Raw genomic sequence first — 19,524 nt, forward strand, 5'->3', positions numbered from 1 at the left:
GTATAAGCCATTCTTCTGAGTTGAGGCTGCTGCCTTTGAAAACTTGAATCTCCCAATCCTATCTAAAAGGAGTTTGTGTACATGGACCATAGGGACTTGCTCCTCATTTTAAGTCTTCATTCTAATCAAAATCACTTCTTTTTTAGTTTTTATTTTACTTTCAGTTCCTAAATGTCTCATTTAATAGAGAAAATTGCTTTAGTAACAGAACTGAGATTTTCCTAATAAAAACCAAGTGAATGCAAATTTAAAAAATTTTGGCTTACTCTACAGATAGTTACAAATAACATAAGTATACTAATTGGTTAAATGCTAAATTTACCATTTGTTTGTCTTGTATTTATTTTTTTGATACATTTTTTGATTCATAGAAAAGTTGCAAGGATAGTATAAAGAATTCCCAGATATCCTTCACGCACACTCTCCAAATGTTGAAATATTTCTACTTTTGCTTTATTTTTTTTGCCCTTCCTTTCCCCTCCTCCCAACCATTTAAGAGTAACTTGCTGGGGTTCCTGGATGGCTCAGTCGGTTGAGCATCCGACTTCGGCTCAGGTCATGATCTTGCGGCTTGTGAGTTCGAGCCCCACATCCGTCTCTGTGCTGACAGCTCAGAGCCTGGAGCCTGCTTTGGATTCTGTGTCTCCCTCTGTCTGCCCCTTCCCCAGCTCATGCTCTGTCTCTGTCTCTCTCTCTCAAAAATAAATTAACATTTAAAAAAAAAAAAAGTAACTTGCCAACATGATGCCCCATTTTCTTACATAACCACAATAAGTTTCAAGATTGGAGAACTAACATTTAAAAAAAAACAACAACACTGTTATTTGGGGCACCTGGTGGCTCATTCGGTTAAGTGTCTGATTCTTAGTTTTGGCTCAGGTAATGATCTCATGGTTTGTGGGTTCAAGCCCTGCTCAAAATAAATAAACTTTAAAAATGAATGAATGAATGAATGAATAAATAAGTAAAGTGTTTAAAAAACACCTCATCAGAGACCTTAATGAAATTTTATCCATTGTTCCAGTGTCTCATAGAAAAAGACAATTGAACTTAGTTGAGTTCAGTATTTGTTTTGATCAACCTATATTTAATTTATAATTTTATTTAAATCCACGCTAATTAACATTATTGCAATAATGGTTTCAGAAGCAGAATTTAGTGATTCATCACTTATATCTAACACCCAGGGTTCATCCCAACAAGTGCCCTCCTTAATGCTCATCACCCATTTTAGCCCATCCGCCCCCACCTTCCCTCTAGCAACCCTCAGTTCTCTGTATTTAAGAGTCTCTTATGATTTGCCTCCCTCTCTGTTTTTATCTTGTTTTTCCTTCCTTTCCCCAATGTTCATCTGTTTTGTTTCTTAAATTCCACATGAGTGAAATCACATGACATTTATCTTTCTCTGACTGACTTATTTTGCTTAGCATAATACACCCTAGTTCCATCCATGTTGATGAACCTATCTTTAAGATATTCTTTATAAAGGGCTTTGAATGTTGTTGGAAAATAACATTAATAAGGTTAAGTGAAAATAAAGTTAGTATAAACTGATAGGAATAAATCGCTAATTCAGTAGAAGGAAAATGAATACTTGATCCTTTGCTCACTTATGTAATGTTTTGGGGGCTTTGTTCCATAGGAAGAGGCGACACAGCACATCCCCTAGCCCATCTCGAAGTAGCAGTGGTAGACGAGTGAAATCCCCTTCACCCAAATCGGAGCGATCAGAGCGTTCAGAAAGATCTCATAAAGAGAGCTCACGGTCCAGGTCATCTCACAAAGATTCTCCTAGAGATGTTAGCAAAAAGGCCAAAAGGTAAATGCAGTTAATTTTTTGGTAAAATTTCAAATGCCGGTTTCCTTGTCATTTTACCAGCTTTTGAAAATAATTTGGCTGGCAGCCATTTTTTTAAAGGGTGTTAGAAAACCAGAGAAGTATACTTTCATTTTAGATTATTCCTTCCCACCTCCCCACCCCAGTCTCATAATGACTTAAAGCATAAGAAGGCTTCCAACAAGTAAAGACCAGCCAAGAATTTTAAACATTACATCCAGTGTTCTCTGTGGACTAGGGATAGCTGCTTTACTTTTCATTTTGTTCTTCAGTTTCTATAGAATATTCTTTGATTTTGTCAAGGCTGAAAGAAAAATACATTACCCCCTTCCTCCTGCCCCTGCATCTTATTAGCAAGTTCTTGGGTAGAGACTTGTGGAATTAAATACCATTCTTCAGTGTGTAGTTTTAGTGTGTTACATACTTCTTTTCCTTGTAGTTCTAGAAAAATGGTTAAGAAATGTTTTATTCATCTGGTGTTACATAGTGGAATTTTCCTGTGAACTAAAACTGCTTTATGTCCTAAAACTTTATTATTGTAACCATTTTTAGTAAATTCTTTATAAAAGAGATATGTTTCTCCTTTTCTAAGTGGTACTTGCATATATATATATAAAGTACATTTATTAGTTTTGGTAATCTTCATGAACTGCGCGTACAGAATTATGGTGTCTTAAATGATTTCCTTAACGATATGCAGTAGTTGGTGCTTTTCCTTCAAGAAGATAGGCTGCAGAGCTGCTATGCTTTAAAAATTGTGTGAATGATTTTAGATGCCATTTTGAACTTTATCTTGTAGATTTAGAGGTTCAGACTTTGGGGGTATATTAGTAACCTGGGGAGCTTGTTAAAAATGCAAATTCCCAGTCCTTACCTCTTGGGATTTTGATTAAATAGAACAGTGGTGGGGCTCAAGATTTTGTCTTCGTAAGCAAGCGCACCACTGATAATCATAGGTGCTGCACACCGGAGGTGCAAACTTGTGTGTATGTGTGTTTCTGTAAAGTAGGCAAAGTGTAAATTTGGGAAGTTTACAACCTGTTTTATTTCTGACTTTGTGCTCTGTTAAAGATCATTTTAGGTAATTGAAGGATGGTCCATTTTGATCACATGAGTACTTTGATAAATTGTTTTCATTTGTTTCCACAGATCACCATCTGGTTCCAGGACACCTAAAAGGTCTAGGCGATCACGGTCTAGATCCCCTAAAAAGTCAGGGAAGAAATCCAGATCTCAGTCCCGATCTCCACACAGGTCTCATAAAAAGTCAAAGAAAAACAAACACTGACATAAATCTTTAAGATGCTGTCACTTATTGGAAATGCAATTTTGTTTTGTGCCTGAATGGTCTGTTTTTTTAAAAAAAAAAAAACAAAAAATCAAATGAAAGAGCATTCCTGGATTTTTTGTTTATTTGTTTGTGAATGCATGTGTAAACTCATGAGTAACTACATCTGTAGACCTGTCATTGTTTTATATTGTATAAATTACTTTCATTGTGGCTGTTTCTCAAGATGAAATTTTTATTGTGCTAATGAATTTCATCAGAAATGTGTATAATGGATCTGCTGGCAGTAGTAGTATTTTGTTTTAGGATGTTGTGACTTAGCAAAAATAATACAGATGTCTTCCCCCCTTTTGTAGCTTTGACAATTTGAATTAGATTTCAAATAAAATCTGAACAGAAAACTATAATGTTGTTTTTTTGCCCCATTGGTGACATCAAGTCCCTTAAAGTCCTACTGAGTTTAGCACTTCTGTTGTGTTTCTTATACTTAATGCACTTTATAAGCTCCATTGTTCAAGTAGCTAAAGTTTTATATTTACTAAGATGACTATGAAAATTAAGGGACCTGAGACTCCTATTTGGTAGGCTTGCCAACCAACTTCGATGAGGTTATCTTGGATAATACTAGTACCCAGAGATCAAAAGACTAGGTAAAGGTGGCATGGTCTTTTTTGTTAATGGAATGCCTGGCTACAATATTTTTTCTTTTTTCAAAGAAGCAATACGATTTCAGTATACTCAGCCTATGTCCTGAGCAACTACTTATTTTTAGGGGAAAATTAAATCTCCATCTTTTGACTCATCTTCTATCATGAAAGAAGTTTATTTATAAAAGAAATTTTCTAACAAGAGTTGGCCGTCGAAGTTTTTTGTATGATAAATGCCCTTTTATATAGCCCTCTGTAGATTACCTTTCAAACGCTTGTATTCATGTATTTCTACAAAGTTCTGTTTAAAGCACCTTAGTTTTTTGTTCTGTTTTTTTAAGAATTGAATTTTAGGTTTAGCTTTAGGTAAAACTTAAGAGTAAAATAATTTTCAGGAAACTTAACATCCAGTAGTTTGTAAATTCATTGTGCAAAGTTGATTTAAGCAATTTGCAGAGTTAAAATCTATATACAATGGGAATAATTGCTTCAGTATGAGGAAGAAATAAGGAAACTTGTGTAATGTTGATCATAATATTGCTAGAAATATGTAATAAAGGGTTATGTAGACTTGAACTGACACTACTACAATTTGTGAATTTTTCAGTTTTTTATTTAGACACTTTATGCAGTGGTTTGATATTTTCCCCCCTTCATAGAGTAGAAAACTGTTCTAATAATGGATTGTTTTGAGTTAGATTTTAAAACTGTTTTCCAGTTGTTTTACTTACTGTTGCCTAGTTATACAATAAGCTATACCAATGGTTTGAGGAGTAGGTATATTAGCTGAGCAGTGAGGTATGCTGTTTCCAAACTGGGCAACCTTAAAATACAGCTTTAGAAAAGAGCCAATCAGATTGTTTTACTTAATGGTTCTTGTCAACATGCAATATTGCTTGAAAGTTACTCCCTTACTGTTCACTTCACTCTTTTGTTTGTCCATAATGTTAGGGAATGTTAATTCCTAAATGTTGCTCAGAATAATTAAACATGAACATTTGGTGCTGGTTTTTAAAAACCTACAAATATAGCCATTTTAAAAGCAACACATTTTTTCTCCTCTGTTCATTGCCTGGGAGAAGGGAAATTTATATATTGCTTTTTTCTGCAAATATAACAATAATGTTGAGTTGCTAGTGATTTGGGCATTCCATTATTAGTTGGTATCTAGTATAGTTTTATAAGTAATTGGTCAGGTTATGATTTTCCCAGCCAAGTTACAAGGAGTGTTTATTTTTTTCTCTTTAAAAAAAAAAAATACCCTGGGGAAGGAGGAGTGAGTAGAAATTGTTACGTCAGTTTTGGGTGCTTATTTGTAGTAGTTTTCCTACTGCAGTGGAAGTTTGCAGTCCCTTTAATTTGGATCCAGATACAGCAAATATTCTTTTGGGTGTGTTGGGGGAGGGGATTGCTTAGGCTTGATAGAATATGTATTCTGTAAGTTTGCTAAATGTGTGTATTAGATTGGATTGGATTTTTTCTTCCTGGAATTGCAAATGGTATTGTTACATAGGTTATTTCCAATTTTACTTAATGAGAAAATATCTAGAGTAAGCCTGTTTAATTCTTCATGGATTCTATGAAAGTTTAATAGGATCATAAATTGGTAAATTCTTAGCGGGGGAGATAGTTTACCATTTTTTAAATAGCATATTATTCATCTGTTTCCTATCTAAAGAACACTTCATTAGACAGCAAAATTTCCACAGGTTAACTAAAATGTTTGTAGGGTGGCTTTCTATACAAGTTACAGGAAATACACTGTTCCCGCTCTGTAATAGATGGTTATGATGCTCTGTCATAGCTACAAGTAAGAGTTACCTACTCTTTTTATAAAGAAGATCCTACTCTTCTTATAAAGGCTTAATCTCTTTACCTTCGATCCTAATAACATTTATACACGGGGATTTCTTACCAGTTTAATACCATTTAATCTCCTTCTCCTACCCTGAGAGAAAACACACAAATAAATGGTGGTCTGTTTCTTACCAAAGAGAGACCTATGATTGAAAAGGATCATGTTTGTGAATCTTTTCTTTGACATTGTATTTCCTTATTACCATTAGCAAGCATATGGACATTTCTAAACTATAAATGTTGAGAAGTTAGAGATTAAAGACTAAAACAACAAGCTCTTTTATGATGCTTAGAATGTTTTTGGCTTTTCTGCTAAAAGTTTGCAGAGATTACGCTGACCTAATTTTTCTTTGTTACAGACCATTCGTGAGCTAACCCTGAGATTTTTATCCCAATTAAAGAATCTTAGAAGAAATACTTGCTTATGACTTCTGTATTTTATCCCCAAAATTTAATATTCTTGAAAATATTTTTAAGAAGTTCCAATCGATTTAAGTATATTAGACATGTTCTCTGCACATTTGCCTTCATGATCATATAGATTGTGAAAAGTTTTATGGCCATAACAGTCTATCATTATGATTATTAAAAAATGAGAGCAAATAAATCGCTGTATTGCCAAAGTGACCTCGGCTATTCTGATGACCACATCAGTGTGATTTCTTCAACAGAGAAGGTTGTTTTAAAAATAAATAGTAACGCTATTCTAAGACTGTACATTTACAAAATAAGAGCTTTTTTTCTTTGTTGTTTTCCTCTTTCACTTAAATTTAAAAACTAATTACAGGAAATTCAGCACAGATACTAATGAAGACACTAGTACAAGTTTAAAAGAACACGTGACTAAAAACTCACAAAGTGCTTGACTTCTTCATATTTCACATGTAGATTTTAGGCAAATTCTAGGGGGTATTTCATTTCTTGTCATTTTGCTTTTTTTCTTTATTTTTGTTGTCAGCTTCCCAGGACTCAGAAAATACACAAAGACAAATCCCAGGGGAAGTGTTGTGATGCTAGACTAAAAGGTGGGAATGTGCTGCTGTTCAGAGTGAGCCATGTTCCATTGTTGAAAATTCAACGCCTCAGTGTTTATTCAGTACCACCTCATGGAGCTTCAGTGTAAATGGGTTATGTGTATAACTGATTATTTATATAGTTTTGTAGATCTATAGATAAAATGCCCTCATTCATTTTCACATGTAATTGTGCTTGGAATATTTGTTTTATCCTTTTACTTCAACAGGCTCTTGTACGTTACATCTCTGCTGATTTGAAATATCAGGAAAGACAATTTTTCAGGAATGAGAATAATCTAGTTGAAATCAGCTCAGCTGAAATATTTTATAGCAAGACCTTTTCTTTTGGGTGAACTGATTCCATAATTTAGTTACTCTTGATGTAAGGATTAAGTTTATTGTGGAGCTGCTTTCCAGACTGTCACTTTATAGTTTTTCTACATAAAGATTATATAGTTGCAAAGGTTGTGGAATTTCCCTTTGTTGTTGTTTTTTGACTTTTAATTACTTTAATAAAAAAACATGGTTTTCATAGCAAACTTTAGCCTGTTCATGTAATTTTCTCCATGTAGTTTTTCTAATGCAAGCTCAGTAAACCATAGCTGGTTTTCAGCAGCTTTCTTTCAAGTGAAATAAGTGATGTGTCACATTTATCAGTTGTAGCTAAAATGTTACATCTTACATGTTTAAACTATAATAAAATATTTTTATGATAGATGATTCTCTTGATTAGGAAATTTTATTGTTCCCCTTGCTTTGAAGAGTTATTTTGTTCATTTTATTTCACGGGGGGAAAGGTTTCAAACATACAAAATTGTAGAATGAACATCCCAAGTATCACCTTGTTAGTATGTATCTCTGACTGAATGTTTTGTTTTTAAAACAATGTAGTCACAATATCATTATTACACTAAAAATAATCCATTGGTTTCTTTTAAGACTTAAAAATGTTTTAATTGTGGTAAAATACTCATAACAAAATTTGCCATCTTAACTATTTTTAGGTGTATAATCCAGTCGTGTTCAGTGTATTCACATTGTGCAAGCAGTCTCCATAACTTCATTTTACAAAATTGAAAATCGAACAATTAACTCCTCATGTCCTCCCCATCCCCTATTTTCTTTTTATTTCTGGGAGTATCGCTAACTACTCCAGATACCTCAAATAAGTGGAATCATACAGTATTTGTCTTTCTGTGACTGGCATAATTCACTTAGTATAATGTCCTCAAGGTTCATCCATGTGGTAGCTTGTGCATTGGTTCTTTTTTTAAAACCTACTTTTTCTTTAAAGTTTCTCTGTTTCCTTACAGAATTTGAAAAGGATTTTCCCCAAATGGCACATTAGCATTTTCTATTTTGAGTAAAAACTTCAAAAGAAAACAAGTAATACCAAATATATATGCCAGCTATTTCCATATCACTTTCTTTACCATTTTTACCACTTTTTGTGCTGTGTTCTCTTTAATGGTTATGTATAATTTCACATCAACATTTCATAGCATGGGGTACAAAGTATGCTTTCAAAGCAAGCCATGTGATTTTGAAATTGTAGTGTATTAATAGTAATTACCATACTCAAATGCTTTTTTTTTTTTTTTTTTCTTACTGCCTGCTGAAAAGGAAACTAAAACTTTGGCATGTAGTAAACGCAGTTTTTGGATTGGATATTCATTTGCCACAAAGGAAAGAAGAAAAACTCTATTCTCGTTTCTTTTATTTGGCCCTAAGAAAATGCAGAGCTTCAAACTGTTTACAGTAAGGAACTTGCTTTTTGATTTTTAAATGAGATGTGGCAAGGCCTAGTGTGGAAGGGGAGGAAGAGCCTGGGCTGTGGAGTCCTATTTGGACTGGAATTCCCAGCTATTCACCATTACTAGCTGTGTGATATTTCGGAATCTAATTTTCTCACAAAATGGGTACTGACCTTGGGTGTTTATTGTAAACGTGAAATCACATGTAAATCACTGACACATAGTTATACAGTGGTATTTAAAATTAATAACCGTATTTGAAAACTAATGATGGGAACATCTTTTAACTAAAAATAGAGTTATACTGTAATTCCATAGCACTGTAATATGTTTTATAAACTTACATTGGGGATATACATTGCTTTATTGGACACTGAATATCCGTATATATTCTGTCCCAGTCTTACAGGTGGCATTTAATTCTTAATATTTTTATTTTTATTTTATTTTTCTCTGTTACAGCAGCTTTTTTTTTAGTTTAATTTAACTTTTTAAATTTACATCCAAGTTAGTTAGCTAGCACATGGTGCACAATGATTTCAGTAGATTTCTTAATGCCCCTTACCCATTAAGCCAATTCCCCCTCCTACAACCCCTCCAGTAACCCTCTGTTCTTCGTGTTTGAGTCTCTTATGTTTTGTCCGCCTCCCTGTTTTTATATTATTTTTGCTTCCCTGTCCTTATGCTCACCTGTTCTGTGTCTTAAAGTCCTCATATGAGCGAAGTCACAGGATATTTGTCTTTCTCTGACTAATTTTGCATAGCATAATACCCTCTAGTTCCATCCACCTAGTTGCAAATGGTAAGATTTCATTCTTTTTGATTGCCCAGTACTACTCCATTAGGTATATATACCACATCTCTTTATCCATTCATCCATCAATGGACATTTGGGCTCTTTGCATACTTTGGCTACTGTTGATAGTGCTGCTATAAACATTGGGGTGCATGTGCCCCTTCAAAACAGCATACCTGTATCTCTTGGATAAATGCCTAGTAGTGCAATTGCTGAGTCATAGGGTAGTTCTATTTTTAATTTTTTGAGGAAGCTCCATACTGTTTTCCACAGTGACTGCACCAGCTTGCATTCCCACCAGCAATGCAAAAGAGATCCTCTTTGTCCACATCCTCACCAACACCTGTTGTTGCCTGAGTTGTTAATGTTAGCTATTCTGACAGGTGTGAGATGGTATCTCTTTGTGGTTTTGATTTGTATTTCCCTGATGAGTGATGCTGCACATTTTTTCATGTGTCAGTTGGCCATCTGGATGTCTCCTTTGGAGAAGTGTCTATTCATGTCTTTTGCCCATTTTTTCACTGGATTACTTGTTTTTTGGGTGTTGAGTTTGATAAGTTCTTTACAGATTTTGGATACTAACCCTTTATCTAATTTGTCGTTTACAAATATCTTCTCCCATTATGTCAGTTGCCTTTTAGTTTTCCTGATTGTTTCCTTCGCTGTGCAGAAGCTTTTTATTTTGATGAGGTCCCAATAGTTCATTTTTGCTTTTGTTTCCCTTGCCTCTGGAGATGTGTTGAGTAAGAAGTTGCTGCGGCCAAGATCAAAGAGTTTTTTGCCTGCTTTCTCCTTGAGGATTTTGATGGCTTCCTGTCTTACATTTAGGTGTTAATCCATTTTGAGTTTATTTTTGTGTATGGTGTAAGAAAGTGGTCCAGTTTCATTCTTCTGCATGTTGCTGTCCAGTTTTCCCAGCACCCCTTGCTGAAGAGACTCTTCAAATTGGGTAGTCTTTCCTGCTTTGTCAAAGATTAGTTGGCCATATGTTTGCGGGTCCATTTCTGGGTTCTCTATTCTGTTCCATTGATCTGAGTATCTGTTGTTGTGCCAGTACCATATTGTCTTGCTGATTACAGCTTTTTTTTTTTTTAATTTTTTAAATTTTAAATTTTTTTTTTTTAACGTTTATTTATTTTTGAGACAGAGAGAGAGAGAACATGAACGGGGGAGGGTCAGAGAGAGGGAGACACAGAATCTGAAACAGGCTCCAGGCTCTGAGCTATCAGCACAGAGCCCGACGCGGGGCTGGAACTCACTGACCGTGAGATCACAACCTGAGCCGAAGTCGGACGCTTAACCGACTGAGCCATCCAGGCGCCCCAGATTACAGCTTTGTAGTACAGTTTGAAGTCCGGGATTGTGATGCCTTCCGCTTTAGTTTTCTTTTTTCAAGATTGCTTTGGCTATTCGGGGTCTTTTCTGGTTCCATACAAATTTTAGGATTGTTTGTTCTAGCTCTGTGAAGAATGCTGGTGTTACTTTGATAGGGATTGCATTGAATATGTAGATTGCTTTGGATACTATTGACATTTTAACAATATTTGTTCTTCCTATCCAGGTGCATGGAATATTTTTCCACTTTTTTGTGTCTTCAATTTCTTTTATAAGCTTTCTAAAGTTTTCAGTGTATAGATTTTTCACCTCTTTGGTTAGATTTATTCCTGGATATCTTACGGTTTTTGGTGCAATTGTAAGTGGGATCGATTCCTTGATTTCTCTTTCTGTGGCTTCATTGTTGGTGTATAGGAATGCAACTGATTTCTGTGCATTGATTTTATGTCCTACAACTTTGCTGAATTCATGACTCAGTTCTAGCAGTTTTTTTGTGGAATCTTTTGGAGTTTCCATATAGACTTATCGTGTCGTCTGTGAAGAGTGAAAGTTTGACCTCATCCTGGCTGATTTGGATGCCTTTTATTTCTTGGTGTTGTCAGATTGCAGAGGCTAAGACTTCCAATACTATGTTGAATAATGTGGCAAGAGTGGACATCCCTGTCTTGTTCCTGACCTTAGGGGAAAGCTCTCAGTTTTTCCCCATTGAGGATGATATTGGTGTTGGGTCATTCATATATGGCTTTTATGATCTTGAGGTATGCTCCTTCTATCCCTACTTTCTTGAGGGTTTTTATCAAGAAAGGATGCTGTATTTTGTCAAGTGCTTTCTCTGAATCTACTGAGAGGATCATATGGTTCTTGTCCTTTCTTTTATTGATGTGGTGAATCACACTGATTGTTTTGCAGATATTGAAGCAGCCCTGCATCCCAGGTATAAATCCCACTTCGTTGTGGTGAAATAATTTTTTTAATGTATCGTTGGATCCGGTTGGTTAATATCTTATTGAGGATTTTTGCATCCATGTTCATCAGGGAAATTGGTCTATAGTTCTCCTTTTTAGTGGGGTCTCTGTCTGGTTTTGGAATCAAGGTAATGCTGGCTTCATAGAAAGAGTTTGGAAGTTTTCCTTCCATTTCTATTTTTTGGAAGAGCTTCAAGAGAATAGGTGTTAAGTCTTCCTGAAATGTTTGATAGAATTCCCCTGAAAAGCCACCTGGCCCTGGACTCTTGCTTTTTGGGAGATTTTTGATTACTAATTCAATTTCCTTACTGGTTATGGGTCTGTTCATATTTTCTATTTCTTCCTGTTTCAGTTTTGGTAGTGTATGTGTTTCTAGGAATTTTTCCATTTCTTCCAGATTGCCCATTTTGTTGGCATATAATTGCTCATAATATTCTCTTATTATTGTTTTTACTTCTGCGGTGTTGGTTGTGATCTCTTCTCTTTCATTCTTGATTTTATTTATTTGGGTCCTTTCCTTTTTCTTTTTGATCACACTGACTAGTGACTTATCAATTTTGTTAATTCTTTCAAAGAACCAGCTTCTGGTTTCATTGATCTGTTCTGTTTTTGTTTTTTGTTTTTATGATTTCAATAGCATTAATTTCTGCTCTACTCTTTATTACTTTTTGTCTTCTGGTTTTGGGTTTTATTTGCTATTCTTTTACCAGCTCCTTAAGGCATAAGGTTAGGTTGTGTATCAGATCTTTCTTCCTTCTTCAGGAAGGCCTGAATTGGTATATACTTTCCTCTTAAGACCTCCTTTGCTGCGTCCCAGAGGTTTTGGGTTGTGGTGTTATCATTTTCATTGGCTTCCATGAACTTTTTAATTTCCTCTTTAACTTTTTGGTTAGCCCATTCATTCTTTAGTAGGATGTTCTTCAGTCTCCCAAGTATTTGTTACCTTTCCAATTTTTTTCTTGTGGTTGATTTTGAGTTTCATAGCGTTGTGGTCTGAAAATATGCACTGTAAGATCTCGACCTTTTTGTACTCATTGAGGGCTGATTTGTGTCCCAGTATGTGGCCCGTTCTGGAGAACGTACCATGTGCACTGGATAAGAATGTATATTCTGCTGCTTTAGGGTGAAATGTTCTGAATATATCTGTTAAGTCCATCTGGTCCAGTGTGTCATTCAAAGCCATTGTTTCCTTGTTGATTTGTTGATTAGATGATCTGTCCATTGCTGTGAGTGGGGTGTTGAAGTCCCCTACTATTATGGTATTACTATTGATGAGTTTCTTTATGTTTGTGATTGATTTACATATTTGGGTGCTGTCACATTTGGTGCATAAATGTTTACACTTGTTAGGTCTTCTTGGTAGATAGACCCCTTAATTATGATACAATGCCCTTCTTCATCTCGTTAACAGTCTTTATTTTAAAGTCTAGATTGTCAGATATAAGTATGGCTACTTGGCTTTTTTTGTAGGCCGTTAGCATGATAGATGGTTCTCCATCCCCTTACTTTCAATCTGAAGTTGTCTTTAGGTCTAAAGTGGGTCTCTTGTAAACAGCATATTGATGGATCTCGTTTTCTTATCCATTCTGTTACCCTAGGTCTTTTGATAGGAGCATTGAGTCCATTGATGATTAAAGTAAGTACTAAAAGATACGAATTTATTGCCATTATGTTGCTTGCAGAGTTGGAGTTTCTGGTGGTATTTCTCTTCCTTTCTAGTCTTTGTTGCTTTTGGTCTTTATTTGTTTGTTTGTTTTTTTCTTTCATCTTTTCTCCCCTCAGAGAGTCCCCCTTAAAATTTCTTGCAGGGTTGGTTTAGTGATCAGAAACTCCTTTAATTTTTGTTTGTCTGGGAAACTTTTTCTCTCTCCTTCTATTTTGAATGACAGCCTTGCTGGATAAAGAATTCTTGGTTACATATTTTTCTGATTCAGCACGTTGAATATATCCTGCCACTCCTTTCTGGCCTGCCAAGTTTCTGTGCATGGGTCTGCTGCAAACCTGACCTGTCTTCCCTTGTAGGTTAGGGACTTTTTTTCCCTTGCTGCTTTCATGATTCTCTCCTTGCCTGAGTATTTTGTGAATTTGACTATGATATGCCTTGTTGATGGTCAGTTTTTGTTGAATCTAATGGGGGTCCTCTGTGCTTCCTTTGATGTCTGTGTCTTTCCCCAGGTTAGGAAAGTTTTCTGCTATGATTTATTCACATAACCCTCTACCCCTATTTCTCTCTTTTCCTCTTCTGGGACTCCTATGATTCTGATGTTCCTTTTTAATGAGTCACTGATTTCTCTAATTCTTAAATCGTGCTCTTTTGCCTTCATCTCCCTCTTTTTTTGTGCTTCATTATTCTCTATAAGTTTGTCCTCTATATTGCTGATTGTCTGTTCTGCCTCATCCATCCTTGCTGCCGCGGCATCCATCCGTGATTGCAGCTCAGTTATAGCATTTTTAATTTCATTCTATTTTTTACTTCTTTTATCTCTGCAGAAAGGGATTCTAATCTATTTTCGACTCCAGCTAGTATTCTTATTATCGTGATTCTAAATTCTGGTTCAGACATCTTGCTTGTATCTGTGTTGGTTACGTCCCTGGCTGTCATTTCTACCTGCTCTTTCTTTTGGGGTGAATTCCTTCGTTTCATCATTTTGAAGGGAGAGAAGGAATTAATGAGGTAAAAAAAATTAAAATTAAAATTAAAAAAAAATACTAAAATTAAAAAATTAAAAACATACACACATAAATGATGCTAGATCCTAGGTGTGTTTTGGTCTGGGTGTTGAAAGGGGCTTGATAGATTAGAGAAAAAAGAGGAAAGAAAAAAAGGAAATTGTCTGAAAATTTGAAAAAATGAGTACACCAAAGTAGAATAAAATGAAATGATGGAAGTAAAATAGTATTTGAAAAAATTTACACAAAAGTAAAAAAAAATATATAGTAGAAAAATATTTAAAAATATTTTTAATACAAATTGAAAATAAAAATGAATTTTTTATCTTTCTGTATTCATGAAAACAAAAAGAAACAAAAAAGAGAAAAAAGAAAAAAAAAGAAAAACTGAATATATGGACTGGCAAACAGATTGAAATATGACTGAAATTACTTCGTTTTCCCCTAGAAGTCAAACTGTGAAATGCTTTATAGTCCATAAACTAAGCAGGTGGAGAGACTTGTGTTCCTGAAGAGCGAGGTTAGCCCAGTTGGGTGGGGCTTAGTGTAATGGCTCCATTCTCCACTAGATGGCGCTGCCTAGCTTATTGGGGTGGATTATTGTGGTGTTCGTTGGTGTGTGTGCGCACGCGCGTGCGCGCGTAGGGCGAAAATGGAGTCACCCAGCTGTTCAAACTCTAATATCGGAACTCTGTTCTTCCCAATCAGCAATCGCGTACCAGTCCTTTGTCTTCGGCTTCCGTCCACTCCCCGCTTTTACACTGTCTGTGACCAAGCGCCAGGCAGAACCTCCCTCCTGAGTTTTATCTCAGATGTGGCTGTTTTTCCTGACCCCTTATTTCTGAGGGACTATGGCTTTGACCCGTTCTGTCCCTCTGCTGGAAATGACCGGGTGCTGGCTGCGCCCAGGAACGTTTGCAAGACTATGCTGCTGCTGATGCCCAGAGCCTGAGGCTGGGTGCCAGCCCGCCCCAGAAGAAGTTTACGCGGTCATGTAGCAGCAGCGTTTCAGGGATTATGGAAAATCACAACACGCATCTGGCACCAGGCTTCACCCTTAATGACCTTGTTCCAGCACCAGTGCATGTGGTTGTTCTCCCGGGTCCACTGGGGCCTTTGTCTTTGGGGGAATCACACAGCCTCTACCAGCTGTCCTCCCAGCAGGGGGACTGGCTCTCCCCGTGGCCCCAAGACCTCCAGACTTCACTCTGCTCCTGGGGATTCACCCTTGTCACCAGAGCACCGCCAGGTATCGAGCTATGGAGTTTCAGACTCTGTGATCCCCCTATTTATAGAGTCTTAATGGAATTTAAACCCTCTTCTTTCTCCTTTCTCCCTTTTTTGTTCAGTCCCTGTGGCTGTTTCCGCTTTTCCACTTTCTCTCAGCTGCTTTTGGGGGGGGTGCTTTTCCTATTTCCCCACTTCCCCCCATCTCAATCCTCTCTCTGCACGCAAAAACAGCTCCTTGCCCTCTGTGGCTTCTCTCTCCCCCAGTTCACATCTCCGTGCCGAGTACCTGCTGAATTGTGTGATTCAGGTGGTGCAGATTGTCGTGTTAATCCTCAGATCAGTTTTCTAGGTTTGCAGGATGGTTTAGTGTTGGTCTGGCTGTATTTCATGGATGGGAGACACACAAAAAACTTCCATGCTGTTTTGCCATGTTGGCTCCTCCCACCTTAATATTTTTATTAACTAGATTTTTAAAAAGTTTTTATTAGTTGTCATTTATTATTGTAGAGTTCCATGACAAAAGTTTCTGAGAGAAAGCCCATAAAGGAACATTTAATTGTGAACAACTTAAATAGGGTATATGGTGAAGGAACATAGAGAACAGTATGAAATATGATGAAGCACTAGAATTTTTGCCCAAATTCAAAGTAAAAAAAAAAAAAAATCACATTAACAGAACTGAGCTGCAATGTGGGAATTTTCACAAGATGAATGGACAGAGAAGAGTATCCTGAGAGAAGACTAAGGTTAGTGATGTGAGGAGAATTGAACTCTTGTATTTTGTGTATATGTGTATGTTACAGTTGGTATTTTCAGATTATGCAGAAATAAGTAATGTACCCTAAAAATACCCTTTAGACTGGAGAGCTGAAATGATAAAGAATTTGAAAAGGAAATGACACTTTAAATTCTGCTCAGAAATAATGGCTTTGTAGTAATGTCCTCAGGATATTTGTAAAACTCTTCAGAGTTCTTGCGACTTACACAAACATGAAGCCGGAAGAGCAAAACTTTGATTCAAAACACTATTTGATCCTCTATAAAGCGGAAGCATTGAAATTGAAAAGAATAAGCACCTCACTATATGTTGGCTACCTTAGCAGCTAAATAGTCCTATTCCATGAAGTGCTATTAGATGATTTTTCTTGTTTCAGCATATTTTGTTTTATGGCATTGCAATAGCCAACGGGTGTGAGCGGTTTATTAAGAGCATTTAGGAAAATGAGTTTCAGATGGTTTTTGGCCATGCTAGCATTGTAGTAAAAGATCTGTCAAACTGTTCACTTATTTCTGGAAAAGTAAACTATTTGGGTCTAATATAGGTCTTCCTCACAGGGTATAGTGAGGTATCAAAACTCAAATGGTGATCTAAGTAGATTTTTTATCTATATTCTCCAATCACAACATTCAGCTAATGTGAATGTTAACTCTAAATTTCAAAATCACGTATTATGTGTACCCTCAGGTGCTATTTCATCGGGTGCTTAGCCACAATTTCTTATACATCCCATCTTATTTTAAGAATGTGTCCTCCCTAGAAAAATCTACAGCATGTTCAGCTCTGTGCCAAGTACTGTATATGTGTAAGTGCCACCAAGCAGAAATATCACTCATCAAGTACTTCTTAAGAGGCATCAACTTCTAAAAATACTGGTTTTATTCTGCATTGATCTCTCTAAAAGCATGTTTTATTTTACTTAAATAGCAGGTGTACGTTAGAGAAAGTCTTTAAGCAGGGAATGATCTGTTTACCTGTTTGTTCTCCTGACTCAATGTAGAAATTGTCAAAACCTCTCAGAATATCCTTTATTTGCATATACTTTGTAATGAAACCTAGTATATTCTTAACTTTGTTGTATAATAAAGCCATGACTAACAACGTATGAAGGAGAGAAAGTTTTGGTGCTGATAAATAATTATTCTGTCTACTATATATTTCAGAGCTTATAATACTATTAGTGGTAAGGTGCAGAATTCACCTATCTAGATCTGTTTAGAACAGTTTATCATCTTATATAGCACATACACTGATAATTGTCCTATCCAGTGAAGAGTGCAAATGATTCTCTTTAAGTGCCCTAGCCTATCACAGTGGAATTCAAAGTACTGAGCTACACAGATCACCACCTCCTCATAGCTTTGCTTGAACCTCATACATCCTTATATAACTTGGATTGTAGAAAAAAAAAACCTTCAAGCTATTTTTAGTGCCTGAGTACACTAATGCCTACACCTCTTTGTGTCCTTACATGCACCCATTGGGGGTCCAAAGGTCCTTGACTTTGCAAAGCTTCTTGTGTCTGTGTGGCAGATGGTTTACCTCTATTGAAACAGGACCCCCCCCCCCCATTAAAAAAAAAACCAACACTTTATTTTGAGAGAGAGAGAGCACTAGCAGGGGAGGGACAGAGGAGAGAGAGAATCCCAAGCAGGCTCCTTAGGGCTTGAACTCATGAGCTGTGAGATCATGACCTGAGCAAAAGTCAAGAGTAAAATGCTTAACCAACTGAGCCACCTAGGTGCCCCAGAAACAGAACATTTTGATGAAAATGGAAGAGAATATAATATGCTTTTGGCAGAAATAGAGGACTTCCCCTGCCCTCCTTACCTCCTCTGATTGACCTCCCCACTTTCTCTGAAGCTTTTAGTTCTTTCCTTGCAGAATGTGTTGCAGACAGCAAAGTAAATATGATAACATGCCTGATTTGGCCTAAAGTGACTTCTCTCTGATTAATTTGTACAGATCCTTACCTTTGACCAACCACTGCCCAATGCAAGAAGAAAGACTGGAGCAAGGGCATGAAAGATGTAATCACTTCCATAATCTCCTGTATGAATGTGTCCAGTTGTCAAACCTTAGGACCTTAGAGCTCTTTGGATATTTTGGGTAGAATATGATTTCTAAAAATGAATTTCTAACCTTGATCATCTTTTTTTTTATTTTTTAATTTTTTAAATTTTTTTATGTTTATTTATTTTTGAGGGACAGACAGAGACAGTGGATGAGCAGGGGAGGGACAGACTGAGGGTAAGACACAGAATCTGAAGCAGGCTCCAGGCTCTGAGCTGTCAGCACATAGCCCCATGTGGGGCTTGAACCCACAAGCCATGAGACCATGACCCGAGCTGAAGTCAGACGCTCAACCAATTGAGCCACCCAGGCGCCCCTAACCTTGACCATATTTAATAAATCTAGATTATTTCCTATAGGGCTTGACAGGCACAAAGTTCACAGAAGGTGAGTGCTTCCTGGAAAACCTAGTTCTTTGTATTGTGTGACCCAGCAGGACTTGGCCAGCCATACAACATAATAACTGGACTCCAAAGACTCCTTTCAGGCTACCGTCATTGCAAAGCATGGGTTCTGATCACTTTCCAGCTGTGTGGCCTTGGTCAAGATGCTTAACCAGGGCATTTTGAGCCCATTTCCTCATCTGCAGCATGAGTATGCCATCCAGGTTACAGGGGTCATCAACACACTGAGCATTTACTATGCACCAGGCACTGTTCTAGGTCCTGGGGATATAAGGTGATGAATAGCACAGACAAGGTCTTTTGGAATTTACATACTAGTGGGAGAGTCAGACCAAAAAGAAAAAAAAAAAATCAAGATAATTTCAGATGGTAAAATGGACTGAAAAACACAGTGGTGAGATAGAAAGTGGGTGAGAGGTACTTTCATAGATAGGGTAGTCAAAGAGGGCCTCCCAATGGCACTAACATTGGGAGCTGAGCTGAATAATATCATGGAGCTAGCTATGTGAAGATAAGGCATTGAGTGCTCTGGGCCAGGGGAGCTGCCAGTATGGAACTTTTAAGCAGGAACAATGTTGGTGTGTTAAGGAATGGAAAAGCACTTGAGGAAAGCAGTCAGCATGGCTTGAGGGCAGTGAGAAAAGGAAGGTGTGGCATGAGATGAGGTTCAGTGGAACTTGACAGTTTAAGCAAGGGGGTGACCTGATGTCGTTTCAGAAGCTCACTCTGGTCACTGAGCAGGGAGAATGGGAGAGGAGCAAGGGGAGAAGCAGGGAGACCAGTTAGGAGGTTCTTGGCTGTGGAGATTAAATGGTTTTATAAGTAAAGTATCCCGCATCGCCCCAAGCAAACAGCAGCTCCCTGATAAATAATT

At 36.8% G+C, this 19,524-nt stretch overlaps 1 protein-coding gene across 3 annotated transcripts in view; it reads left to right on the forward strand.

Moving 5' to 3' along the window:
- LOC115522793 (U2 snRNP associated SURP domain containing) overlaps window positions 1–7,184 on the forward strand; it is a 54,003-nt gene extending 46,819 nt beyond the window's left edge. For 2 of the 3 annotated variants that reach the window (XM_030328412.2, XM_032594674.1), the window contains 2 exons: window positions 1,643–1,819; window positions 2,987–3,209. In XM_030328412.2, coding sequence (XP_030184272.1) covers window positions 1,643–1,819; window positions 2,987–3,125 — 316 coding nt within the window. In that variant the 3' untranslated portion in view covers window positions 3,126–3,209. Of the gene's footprint in view, window positions 1–1,642; window positions 1,820–2,986 lie in introns of all 3 variants that reach the window. The other variant, XM_030328411.1, reaches the window with a different exon arrangement.
- Window positions 7,185–19,524: the final 12,340 nt, after the last annotated feature.

The sequence above is a fragment of the Lynx canadensis genome, chromosome C2 (genome assembly GCF_007474595.2).
Source record: "Lynx canadensis isolate LIC74 chromosome C2, mLynCan4.pri.v2, whole genome shotgun sequence".
In the NCBI taxonomy this organism is placed as follows: domain Eukaryota; kingdom Metazoa; phylum Chordata; class Mammalia; order Carnivora; family Felidae; genus Lynx; species Lynx canadensis.